Consider the following 13,981-nt stretch of genomic DNA (forward strand, 5'->3'; position numbering starts at 1 on the left):
GCAGCTCTTGACACAACCATGATATCGCCATGTCTGCTGATTTGCTTTCAGTTTCCGCCCTTTTGACATCCCTAAAGAATTTACTAAGACAGTTAACATGGTAACATGCCTCAGCTGAGATTAAATCATTCTCATTTGCAGTACGGACTAAGATGTTATGTACAAATTTAGCTTTTTCCGTAATTTCATTACTCATTTTGAAGGTTGTGACACGACTTGTCTTCTGCTTCTTGTCAAAGTTCTGGCAGAACATACACAATGTCCAGTTCATCTTAGTAGTACTACTGCGTAAAAACGGACATGCTTCAGCCGAAACACTCTTTCTTTCAGGATCTTTTTCGTTTTTCGATTGTTCCTTGGCTAGCTTAGCATTTATTTTCCCCTTGTGTGTGTATGCAGAGTAACATAGCTTATGCCATTTAAGTTTGGGGAGACTTTCTGGAGGCTCTGCAAAGAGAGTCGAAAGCCTGTCCACGGCTGATCGAAATTCATAGTGTCTAAGTTTGCATCGGAGCTCGGTCGCCTCTCTGATGGCAGCAATACCCTGGTTTGTCTGGTTGAAAATCGTATCTTTGACCTGGCTAGTTCCCTGACAAATGATACAAAGTTCAAACGACACATCCTCACGCTGTCGCTTGAGGCTGGCAATAGGTTCCATGGTTGGCCTGAGGGGAGAAACAGAAACCAAACTAAGCACCAGGCACGCATGTTCTGACCATGAAAACTACAACGTTGTATGATATACTGCAACAGCCCTTAAATGATCGAATAAGTGCAGGCAGTGTTGGCCCGGGTTTTAATCTTATTCTCAAAGACACAAAGTAAAGCTTCTTCAAGACAAAACATCTAACCGATATCACTAATTCATTAGTGGTAGATGCATTAGGCACTCATCGTCAATGCCCATGCCCTGCCTGTCTTTTTACTACTGTTAGGTAAATGTACATGTATGTAGGCCTGCCTATGATGTGAGATGCCAAGCATACATTACACATTTGTATGTACATGTATCTCACCAAAGAAGAATGCATTCCTTTACTTTCATTTGATTTTATATTTCATTTTTTAACAATCTTAAAAAGACCCTTACCTGTACTCCTGAAATGTTTAATGCCTGATGCCTTGGGTACGAACTAGATGGCTTATGCTAGGCTATTAGATTCATTCTTCATCATTAAGGGTCTATTGAAGAACACCCTGCTCTGTCTGAATGGAAATGATTTGACAAACATGGCAAATGCATTGGGGTCAGAAAGATGAAGCCACTTTCACTGTTGAGTGAAAGGGATGGTTTCAAGTGCAAGTAACTGTTACGTCATTGCAAGACTTTCGCACTCATTGACCTTTGACCTATGTTGTTTACCGGTGACATTTAGATTCTGTCTTTATAAAATCTATCTCTAGACCATCAATAGGAGCATAAAAACTCTGCCCCATTGTGCATTTAGAGGTTAAACTGCAAGCAAATTACGCAAAAACTAATTGTCGCCCCTTACAGAGATAAAGGCAAATGAGCATAGATGTGTCCTCACGTTTTCCTTTTAAAATAAGATTTTGAAAAGCTTTAGCAACCTTACTAGACAAAATATTGTAAAATAATTGAAATGTACAGATAGGGGATGTAAAATAAAGCATTTTTTCAAAAAAATTGAATTTTGCACTCATTGACCTTTGACCTTGATTAGTGACCTAATTACGCATTTTTGGGCTTGGCAAACAACAGATTCATATTCAGCATGAAAAACTACCCCAGAAAAAGTGGTTTGTTTGCTTTTACTCAAAAATGCCTCAATCATTCTATAAAGGCACATTTTCAGATTTTTTGACTAGGCTAATATATAAATGCTTGTTCAAAGAAATTGTCCAAAGATAGCAATTTTTGAGGCCATTTTGTTCATGCTAATTAGAAGGTCAAAAACTCAAAATTCGGCTTGGGAACCGGGTTAATCAAATTCAGCATACCCAAATTATGTTAAAAAGTGAGGTTCCCAACTTTTACCCAAACATGCACCTAACATTCACATTTCTCAGAAATCCGTCTAGTCTATACCTCCAACCAGCTTTCTGGCTCGATGCCAGAAGACGCCATTTGTATTTTTGCCTCCTTCATCCCTACAGCAGTAGCAGTAGCAGTAGTAGCAGCAATGGCATTAGTAGTAGCAACAGTAGTAGCAGCAGTAGCAATGGCATTAGTAGTAGCAGCAGTAGAGGCAAGGACAGTAGCAGTAGCAGCAGTAGGTATAGTGGTAGTAGGCAGTAGTAGCAGTAATAGGTAGCAGTTGGAGTAATAGTGGCAGTAGCAATAGTAGGCAGTAGTATCAGTAGCAGCAATGGCAGTAGTAGTAGCAGTAGCAGCAATGGCAGTAGCAGTAATAGAAGCAGTGACAGTAGTAGTAGTAGTAGTAGTAGAGTAGAGGCATTAGTAGCATAGTAGCAGTAGCAGCAATGGCAGTAGCAGTAGTAGCAGCAGTGGAAGTAGTGCCTGTAGTAGTAGCAGCAGTTGCAGAAGTAGCAGTAGTAGCAGCAGTCAGTATAGTAGCTAGTGGTAGTAGTAATAGTAGCAGTAGTAGGCAGTCGTAGCAGTAGCAGCAATGGCAGTAGTAATAGCAGCAGTAGTAGCAGTAGAAAAATGGCAGTAGTAGTAGCGGTAGCAGAAATGGCAGTAGTAATAGCAGCAGTAGCAGTAGTATAGCAGCAGTAGCAGTAGCAGCAATGGAAGTGGCAGTAGCAGCAGTAGTAGCAGTAGCAGCAATGGCAGTATTAGTAGCAGCACTAACTGTAGTTGCAGTAGCAGCAATGGCAGTAGTGGTAGTAGCAGCAATGGCAGTAGCAGTAGCAGCAATGGCTGTAGTAATAGCAGAAGTAGCAGGAGCTGTGGTAGCAGCAGTAGGTAGTAGCTAATGGTAGTAGTGATGGTAGCATTTGTAGGTTGTAGCAGTAATAATAGCAGTAGCAGTAATAGTATCAGTTATAGTAGAAGTAGTGGGCAGTAGTAGCAGTATTAGCAGTAATAGTAGCAGTAGTAGGCAGTAGTAGCAGTAATAGAAGCAGTAGTAGGAGTAATAGTAGCAGTAGCAATAGTAGGCAGGAGTATCAGCAGCAGCAATGGCAGTAGTAGTAGTAGCAGTAGAAAAAATGGCAGTAGCAGTAGTATAAGCAGTGGCAGTAGTAGTAGTAGTAGTAGTAGTAGTAGTAGTAGTAGTAGTAGAAGCATTATCGACATAGTAGCAGTGGCAGCAATGGCAGTAGCAGTAATAGCAGCAGCGGAAGTAGTGCCTGTAGTCGTAGTAGCAGTTGCAGAAGTAGCAGCAGTAGGTATTTTAGCTAGTGGTAGTAGTAATAGTAGCAGTCGTAGTAGTAGCAGAAATTGCAGTAGTAATAGCAGCAGTAGTAGCGGTAGCAGAAATGGCAGTAGTCATAGCAGCAGTGGCAGTAATTGTAGTACTAGTAGCAGCAGTAACAGTAGTAGCAGTAGCAGCAATGGCAGTGGTAGTAGCAGCAGTAACAGTAGTAGCAGTAGCAGCAATGGTAGTAGTGGTAGTAGGAGCATTAGCAGCAATGGCAGTAGTAGTAGCAGCTGTAGGCAGTAGCAGTAGCAGCTGTAGGCAGTAGCAGCAGTGGCTGTAGTACTAGTAGTAGTGGTAGCAGTAGCTGTGGTAGCAGCAGTAGCTAGTAGCTAATGGTGGTAGTGATAGTATCAGTTGTAGGTAGTAGCAGTAATCATAGTAGTAGTAGCAGTAATAGTAGCAGTAGTAGCAGTAATAGCAGAAGTAGTAGTAGGCAGTAGTAGCAGTAATCGTAGTTGTAGTAGCAGTAATAGTAGGAGTAGTAGCAGTAATAGTAGGCAGGAGTAGAGGTAGTAGTAGCAGTAACAGTAGTAGTCGTAGCAGTAATAGTCGTAGTAGCAGTAGTAGTAGTATTAGTAGTAGTAGCAGTAATAGTAGCAGTAATAGTAGCAGCAATAGTAGTAGTAGTAGCAGTAATAGTAGAAGTAGTAGCAGTAATATAAGTAGTAGCAGTAATAGTAGCAGTAGTAGCAATAATAGTAGTAGTAGTAGCAGTATATAGTAGTAGTTGTAGCAGTATATAGTAGTAGTAGTAGTAGTAGTAATACTAGTAGCAGTAGTAGCAGTAATATAAGTAGTAGCAGTAATAGTAGCAGTAATAGTAGTAGTAGTAGCAGTAATAGTAGAGGTAGTAGCAGTAATATAAGTAGTAGCAGTAATAGTAGCAGTAGTAGCAATAATAGTAGTGGTAGCAGTATATAGTAGTAGTTGTAGCAGTATATAGTAGTAGTAGTAGCAGTAATAGTTGTCGTAGTAGTAATAGTCATAGTAGCAGAAATAGTAGTAGTAGTAGCAGTTGTAGGCAGTAGTAGTAATAGTAGTAGTAGTAGTAGTAGTAATAGTAGTAGTAGTGGTAGTAGTAGTAATAGTAGTAGTAGTAATAGTAGTTGTAGTAGTAGTAGTAGTGCTTTTGTTGGAAAGGCTATAGAGATTTGCGTTCAGAGCTCATGCAAGCTCAGGCAAACATATGTTCCCAGTTTAATGTCGCTCAATTCCTCATCTCTGCAAGTCCATGGTTTGAACTACAGTCGACAAGGTAGAGCATTTTGAAGAGAAAGTACTACCAAGACAGATAAGGGGAAGGTAAAAGAACGCCAAAAAAAGGACGCCAAAGAACACATTTATACAAATACGAGCAAAGTATCATGTGGGGAGACCGTACAAAGTGCATAGTAGTAGTAATAGTAGCAGTAATAGCAGTCGCAGCAGTAGTAGTAGTAGTAGTAGTAGTAGTAGTAATAGTAGTAGTAGTAGTAGTAATAGTAGCAGTAATAGCAGTCGCAGCAGTAGTAGTAGTAGTAATAGTAGCAGTAATAGCAGTCGCAGCAGTAGTAGTAGTAGTAGTAATAGTAGCAGTAATAGCAGTCGCAGCAGTAGTAGTAGTAGTAATAGTAGCAGTAATAGCAGTCGCAGCAGTAATAGTAGCAGAAAAGCATATTGCTCGACATATCCACTCCCTTCCTCCACAGTCCACACCACGTGATTCATGATTAAATATTTATCAGCTCCAGTGGAAGGTGTACGTGTGTGTGTAACATCAGTTCCATGACGTCATCAGTTCGCGGTTTCGATGTTCTCGATGTTTGAAGTTCGGGTTAGCGGGTTATTTGAGCGATTTGGGATCACAGTGCCCCTGTGATAATTGCAGAGTCTCATTTTCATTCGTCACGATGCTTCTCCACACCTTGCAGACATTCTGTAAGGCAAAGATGGATAATGAAAATCTCCTCAATGGATTCACGTGACGAGGTCTTCACGAAGAGAACACATTAAAATCCCCGTGTTGGTCAAAAACTTCGTGGCCTTACAATTGCAGGAATTTTTCAAAATGGGCTGTTTTACAGATATTTTGTTTTTAACTGAGCGACCACCCTCACGTCACGGCATTTTTATAGTTGTTTGCTCAGCCACGGATTTATAAATCCACCTCGTAAATTGCCACGTCCAACAACAAGCACGTGACGTCATGTTGGGGGCGGGGTTAAACGGTTTTGAGCGAGACCGAAACTGCTCAGTTTAGTTGCGAATGTGATAAACGTGTTTGTTACACGTGCTGTGCCCCCTGGAAGCACGAAGTTTCGCTTTTTATTCCCACCTAGACCATGAAATGAAGACCCTGGATGAGTCACACCTCTCGAACCTTTAATAACCACCTTCACGGGCGGGATGAGCTTGTCCATCCGGCACCTGCTCGAACCCGCTCATCCCCCTCCCTTCCTCTTCTCCATTTACCCCCACCCGCCCTAACCCCCTGCAAGATGAAGGGCGTCGCAAACTGAGCTCCATCGGGGAATTCATTATGTTAATGCGCGGAGGTGGGAAATAGAGCTAGAGGAGGATAGAGGGAGGGGAAGAGCGGGGAGGGGATCTCCGAGGTCGGGGGTGTTTGTCGGACGCGCTTGAGCCATCTTGAAAGCGCCTGAGACGCGAGCGGAGGTGCGAGAGAGACGGAGGGAGGAGTGAGGGGTGGACTGTAGACGCGCGAATGGTGGAGACCCCGCGGAGCTCGATCGTGCGTCTCCCCGCGCTCCTGGGCGCGATGATGGGCACAGCACGCTAGACGATGGAAGCCGATGTGAAGGTGACCGCCGAGCAAGAGGAGACGCGCTCCGATCCGTGAGCGGGGAAAAAAAAAAAGGTCTCCACCTTGGGAGCGAACATGGGCGCAGCCGCCGCGCCGTGGATCTTTTTTCTGCCTTCGCTGCTCGCTCTCGGTACGAGTCCTTTGTTGTGCGCGGACCGGTGCCATTCCGGCGGGTCTTTCCTTTTCAACATGTCCCTGCGGGGACCTGGCTGGACTTATTCTGTTGAAGGAGCGCGAAGCCGACACGAAGCCGCCGACCTGCTGTCCGTGGGCGTCCGGAGCGGTTTGGTGTCCGTCGTGTCGACCCGGAGTTTTCCTGCTCACGGGGGGCTCCTCGTGGCCGTGCGTGCGAGGCGTCCCGGCTTTCGCGCGCTCTTCCCCTTGCGCGTTCGGCGACCCCAGGACGGACCACCGTCGTGCCGACCTGTGTGCGCAAACATGCCACCTCGGCCCGCGAGCCGCCTCGCGGTGTCTCTCCCGCCTCGCGATGGAAGTCAGTGCGTGTCCGCCGGAAGCTACCTGGTGGACCTGCGCGACCTGTGGCCCGAGTCGCTGACCGCCGGTCGTTGGGAGCTCCGGTGCCAGGACGGACGTTTCCTTGAGGATCTCGCCTCCAAGGGAGTGCTGCGCGCGGCACGCTTCCTCTGCTTGCCGCTTCAAGTGGCTCTGGTCGCGCATCATCCGGACGGGTCGCTCGAGTTCCCCGTGCACGTCGCGCTGCGTTGGGCACTGGCGGCGGCAACTCAAACTGGAGATGAGCGAATTGAACGCCCGAGGCTAGTTCGGGCCGCTGCCACATATCCTCGCTTCGAGAAAAGCATTTACCTGGAGAAAGTTCCTGAAAATGACCCTTCGGGGGCTATGGTGATCCAGCTTTTAGCAGGTCCTGCGTCATCGGGCATAGAGTACACGATGTCTGCATCTATGGATACTCGTTCCAACGACATGTTCATGATCAACAATGTGACGGGTGTAGTCAGTACCAGACAGGTGTTGGACCGGGAGAGCATGGACCAACATCAATTCATTGTGCTCGGAACCGATCGGCGCAGGCGCAAGGCCTCGTGCACCCTGCTCATCGACGTCCAAGATCGAAACGATCATACACCCCAGTTCAAGGAAAAAGAATATCACGGCTCCATCAGTGAAAACCCTTATGAGGGTCAACCCCTCCTTCAGGTTCTTGCCACGGACCAGGATACGGACCTCAATGCCCGGATCCATTACCGCATCGTGTCCGAGGAAGGCGGCATGCACAAAATGTTCCGGCTGGACGAGACCACCGGCCAGCTGACCGCCGCGGCCGTTTTGGACCGAGAAGAGGCGGAGCGCTATCGCTTGGTCCTGGAGGCCAGGGACGAGGGCCGCGACCCGGGTCCTCAGAGCAGCACGGTCGTGGTTTCTATCGTCGTATTGGATGAGAACGACAACGCACCGCAGTTCAGTGAAGACCGCTACCGCGTGTCTGTTCCTGAGGACGTCGGTATCCCGAATACCGTGCTCACAGTGTCTGCCACCGATGCCGATAAAGGGGACAATGCAAAATTACAATTCAGTATCATAAGTGGGAATGGAGCCAGGCAGTTCTCCATTGACCCCAACACTGGAGAGATCCAAGTTGTTTCTCCGCTGGACTTTGAGATCGAGAAGGACTACGTGCTGAACATCCGGGTGCAGGACAACGGAAGACCCCACCGCTCGAGCAAGAGCGTCGTTACCATTAAAGTTGACGATGTCAATGACAACCCACCGTTACTTAATCCATATTTTGAAAGCACCGTTTACGAGGATATGCCCATTGGTCACTCTGTCCATGAGATCCATGCTACCGACCTTGATTCTGGAGAAAATTCTCGTCTGACCTATTCATTTTCCAACGTTCCACCACGACTTCCATTCGCCATCAATGACGTCACGGGACTCGTCACGGTGGCCTCTGAGCTCGACCGTGAGCTTTCGGATCGCTACGAGGTGACGGTGGTGGTACAAGACCACGGAAAGAGAAGTCTCAACTCCTCGGCGATAGTGGGCATCACCGTCCGAGACGTGAACGACAACGAGCCAAAGTTCACGCGGGATACTTACGACGTCCGCCTGAACGAAGACGCCGCCGTGGGCACGAGTGTGCTCACGGTGACGGCGACCGACCAGGACCTGAACAACATCGTGACCTATGAAATTATCAGTGGAAACACCCGCAGCAGGTTCACCATGAACAGCAAGAGCGGCTTCATTTCGCTGACTCGACCGCTCGACTACAAGCAGGAGCGACGGTACTCGCTGACGGTCCGTGCCTCGGACAGCAAGCTGTGGAGCAAGGCGTACGTGCACGTCAATGTAACGGACGCCAACACACATCGACCGGTCTTCCAAAGCTCTCATTACTCGGTGAGTATCGGTGAAGACCAACCTGTTGGAAGCCTCGTGGTGGTGATCAGTGCCACCGACGAAGACATTGGGGACAATGCCCGGATCACTTACCTCATGGAGGACAACACTCCGCAGTTTAAAATAGACCCGGATACCGGTGCCGTGAACACCTTGCTCCCACTGGACTACGAATACCAAAACGGGTACACGCTTGCCATAACGGCGAAGGACAACGGCATACCGCAGAAGTCCGACACGACGTTTGTGGACATTCTTCTGACTGACGTGAACGACAATAGCCCGGAGTTCTTGCAAAATGAATACTACGCCTCGGTAGGTGAAGACGCACCGTTGAAAACCAGCATCGTCCGAGTTTCTGCCAAGGATAAGGACTCAAAAATAAATGGTCAGATCTACTATACTTTTCAAAGTGGAAATGATGGGAACGGGGACTTCGAGATCGACACCTTATCGGGCCTTATCCGTACCGCCCGGAGGTTGGACCGTGAGACCATATGGCTTTACAACCTCACCGCTTACGCGGAAGACCGTGGGACACCACCCCGGAAAACTCCGGTCAAAGTGATCGTCACCGTCTCTGACGTGAACGACAACCCTCCGGTCTTCCATGCCGATGAATTTGACATTTTCATTGAGGAGAACAGTCCTGTGGGGTCTGTGGTTGCTAGGGTTACTGCCGTGGACCCCGATGAGGGCAGAAATGCCATCGTAAACTACCAAATTGTAGAGGGCAATATTCCTGAAGCCTTTCAAATGGACATTTATTCTGGTGAACTTACGGCGTTGACGGACTTGGACTACGAGTCTCAACCGCAATACACCATTGTGGTGCAGGCCACGTCGGCGCCATTGGTCAGCCGAGCCACTGTAAACATTCGGCTTATTGACAAAAACGACAACAGTCCAGTCCTTGAGAACTTTGAGATAATATTCAATAACTACATGACCAACAAGTCCAACAGCTTTCCCTCGGGGATCATCGGTCGGGTGCCAGGTTACGATCCTGATGTTTCAGACCAGTTGCTTTACACCTTTGAAGAAGGAAACGACCTCCTCATCCTCAACAACCGCACTGGAGATCTACGACTCAGTGGGAACCTCGACAGCAATCACCAGCGCTTGGTCACCCTTACAGTCTTCATAACAGGTATGTCAAGTGTACCGTGTTGACGAGAAGGGTCTACAGATTATTATTCAGTCTGCTGATTGTGGTCGTTTATTTATTACGTATGCAAAACTGTACCACTGATTGCCCCATCTATGCCATTCTCCTCTCTTGCCCTTACTCTTATCAGCTCCAAACATCCTTTCCATTCTCTCCTCACTCCTTCATCTTCATTTTTTTTCTTAATTATGTTTTCTTCAAATTTTTACCCTTCAACCTTCTAATCTCATCCCCACCTCTCCAACATGAGTAGTTATCTTGTTCGGCAAGTCGTGTATGACTTCTGGTGACATTCATGATGAGATTTATCCTGCACTACTTCCTGAAGCTCTGGCAGAGACTGCTTGAATCCAGCATTTACCCCATCCTTGAAGCACATATACGGTCTGCCTCTTCCTCTTCTTCCCTCAAACATACCCAGCCTGGCTGACTTCTCCAGATTTTCGTTTCCTCCACCCATGATGTGTCCAAAGTATAACAGTTTCTGTGTTACCATCAGCACTTCTAATGTTCATGATGGCCTAATTTCTTCAATCACTGATTTGTTTGTTCTTCTTGCAAACTATAGTTTATATAATTATATTTATATATATGAACTATAATATTAATATATAATTATATTATAGAACTATAATATATAATTATATTTAATATGAACAGTTTAACCTGGTGTTGGCTTAGCGGTTAGGGTGCTGGCTTGGGATCCTGGGATCCTAGGATCCTGGGTTCGAATCCCGGTCGATCGCTGAATTAACAACCAGGGGAGTTGACTCAGCTGATCATCCTTCCAAGGTCGGCAAATTGAGTACCAGCTTGCTGGGATGAATGATCCTGGTGTGTGCCCTGGTTTAGAATAGGTACACCGTATCCCTGCGCATAGTAAGAGCGTGACCAAGGGTTGGTGTCAGGAAGGTCCTCCGGCCATAAAAACATTGCCTCAAACAGGGAACCATGATTGTCATGGGGCACGCAAGGCTAACCCCTGGTCTAGTGGAGAAAATGGCCTAAAAACGATCATTCATTCATTTCATTCTTATTCATTTCATTCTTATTCATTTCATTCTTGCATGCATGGAACGTTAACATTCGTCTCCAACACCACATTACAAAACTGTCAATCTTCTTCTTTTCCATATCCTCCACTGTCCACGACTCACATCCATACTTTGCAACTGGAAATACCAGATCATTCATTCTCCTCCTCTTGGTTTGTATTGTTACATCTTTGTCTTTCCAGATCATTGTCAATCCCGACATTGATGTTCCCCCCAACACTAACCCTCTGTGAATTTCTCCTCCACATTATCTACTCACTTCAATCTTGGAATCCAGGAATGATGAAACTTTTGACTATATCCACCTGATCTTCTCCCAATGTGAACACATTAATCATCTCAGTTGACAAGATTTTAGTCTTTTTTAGGTTTCAATGAAGACCATCTTTTACACCCTTCTTCTTCACTATCTGTACATCTTGGCAAAATTTTTCTTTTTTAAAGTTTTCAATGAAGACAGCTTTTCCACTCTTCTTCTTCACTATCTGTACATCTTTACAAAATTTGTCTTTTTTAGGTTTCAATGAAGACAGCTTTTCCACTCTTCTTCTTCACTATCTGTATATCTTTACAAAATTTTAGTCTTTTTTTAGGTTTCAATGAAGACCAGCTTTTCCACTCTTCTTCTTCACTATCTGCACATCTTTACAAAATTTTAGTCTTTTTTTAGGTTTCAATGAAGACAGCTTTTCCACTCTTCTTCTTCACTATCTGTACATCTTTCACAAAATTTTAGTCTTTTTTTAGATTTCAATGAAGACAGCCTTTCCACTCTTCTTCTTCACTATCTGTACATCTTTCACAAAATTTTAGTCTTTTTTTAGGTTTCAATGAAGACAGCTTTTCCACTCTTCTTCTTCACTATCTGTACATCTTTCACAAAATTTTAGTCTTTTTTTAGATTTCAATGAAGACAGCCTTTCCACTCTTCTTCTTCACTATCTGTAGCAGTTTCGTCAAGACCTCTTTATTTTTCTGCCAGCAGAGTGGTATCATCAGCATATCTTAGATTGTAGAATCATCTTCCTCCAATCCTGACTCCAGCCTATATGTCATCCAAGTTTAATTTCCTCATTATGTACAGATTGAACAAGGGGAGAGAATGAAATCCTGACCAACTCATTTTCCAATCACAAACCATTCCGTCTCTCCATCCTCTGTTCTTACTGTAGCATCTTGTTTTGTTTACAGACTTCTTATCAGATATATCAGGTGCTATGACATCTCCATTTCTCTCAGCATAATCAACATCAACCAATATGAATACAAAATAAAATAAATAGCCCCTTTGTGATTCTTAAGGAATTCATATATATATATATATATATTTTCAATGGAATTAATTAGACGATGTCTTGAAAAGAACACAGATGGTACAGTTACACCATGACTCTCCTTTGCGTGCTTGTGCAGCATCCCTTTTATTTGTTCTTAAGGAATGACATACATAGTTATAATTTGGGAAAAGAATGGCTTTATCAATGTGCTTATGCTATATAAAAAGATAAAAGTAGAATCTGCAAGGAAGTTTAAATAATGTGGTTGTGCCAACGTGCGGTTGATGCTTTATTAAACAAGTAGAAACTTTCGGTTTTACCCATTAACCTGCGCAGTTCCACTGCGGCCCGCGGGACTGTTTGTCATGACTATGCACAGAAACATTCCCGGTGAATGGTCGTGGTGGTATTTGCCTTCGATATGCAACCTTACACTCAAATCGTCACAGCAGCTTCCTCTTGTCAGACGTGTCATTTCTTGCATGGATATGCCATGTTATTGTCCTTCAGAAACAGAGGTAAAGCAATAATTACCTTTGAGCTGTCTAGGGTGGATTTGACTGCGGAATTGAGTACAAACTGTTGGATTGATGCTTCGCTGCTGGCAGGACGTGGTCACGAAGTGCACCATCCCCTCGAATGGACGCTATGGTGGTTGTTCCATCTTACTAGCATTAGCTAGTGGACGTTAAAAGATCCCATGGTATGTTTTATGCTGAGTAGGCAAGTTTTAAATTACAAATTTCTTGCCAAATCATCTTCATTCGAGCAGCAGGCCTGGCCAACCAGTTCGTGAAAGACCTTGGCCAAAACCTTTTCCCGGCTGACTCCACAATTTGGTTGAAATAATTGCGAATGGGATGTTGTTGTTGTAGTAGTAGTAGTAGTAGTAGTAGTAGTAGTAGTAGTAGTAGTAGTAGTAGTAGTAGTAGTAGTAGTCGTAGTAGTAGAGTTTATATGTCATGCCATTGCTTCTGTTGCCCCCTGGTCGATCATCCACTGGTTCTTACTTGAATGCACACTGTGACAACTATTGTCTCCTTTTCTTTACCATGGGCATTCGTGATGATGAACTAGTTACCCTCACCAGAGGAGAGAGTATTGCATTTGCTCCCTTTTCTTTATTTGTTTGTCCGCACATAGTGCGAGTGCAGTCTATTAATTATGTGGCATTGGAACTGAGTATGTTTATTAATTACGTACTTTTGAAATGTGTGTGTATGTGTGTGTAAGTCTATTAATTACATACTATTGGAACAGTACATTTATTAATCATGTACTTTTGAAATGTGTGTGTATGTCTATTGTCAATCTTCTTCTTTTCCATATATCCAGCATTTACCCCATCTTGGAACATGAGTACGTATACTGGTATTAATTATGTACTTGGAGCATTGGAATCGTCGGAAGAAACCCAAGAAGCAAAGAGCAAAAATAGTCATCGGAAGGAACCTATGCATGTCTATTAAATACGTACGATTGGAACGCGAGTACCTCTATTAATTACTTATTGGAACATACAAGCGCGAAGTACCCTTCTTGGCCCACCTTTGGTGGCAATGTGCTGAGGTACAGTCTTAGAAATGCATTTTACAATGTTGTCATTTTTAAAAGAACTTTTATTCATCACAACATATCATATACTCCATATCATAAAACAAAAGAAGCTGTTTTGTAATACCGGCTACCACCAAAGGTGGCGCTAATTCGGCTGCAGATCAATTTTGGAGTTTAGGTGACATCCACGTTTGTTCCATTATAGTAAGATGAATTATGTATAATTCCATCTATTATTAATTACGTAAGACACCAGCACACAGACCCCACACAAAACAAGTGGTCTGCAATCTCCGATTGCTTTTTATAATTCACAGACTGTGCATCCGATCGAACCACAGGTGTTCTCATCGCAAGAAATCTGCAGAAACAAATGCATAAAATAT

General features: G+C 44.5%; 1 protein-coding gene across 12 annotated transcripts in view; it reads left to right on the top strand.

Moving 5' to 3' along the window:
* The first annotated feature begins 5,954 nt into the window (after nt 1-5,954).
* Nucleotides 5,955-13,981, top strand: part of LOC137439601 (cadherin EGF LAG seven-pass G-type receptor 2) — a 460,955-nt gene continuing 452,928 nt past the window's right edge. For all 12 annotated transcript variants that reach the window (XR_010986965.2, XM_068135567.2, XM_068135551.2 and 9 more), the window contains exon 1: nt 5,955-9,688. Coding sequence is in view for 11 of the 12 variants with exons in the window: in XM_068135567.2 (XP_067991668.2) it covers nt 6,226-9,688 (3,463 nt within the window). In the remaining variant the exon portion in view is untranslated. The remainder of the gene's footprint in view (nt 9,689-13,981) is intronic.

The sequence above is a fragment of the Myxine glutinosa genome, chromosome 1 (assembly GCF_964187855.1).
Source record: "Myxine glutinosa chromosome 1, kmMyxGlut1.1, whole genome shotgun sequence".
Classification (NCBI taxonomy): Eukaryota; Metazoa; Chordata; class Myxini; order Myxiniformes; family Myxinidae; genus Myxine; species Myxine glutinosa.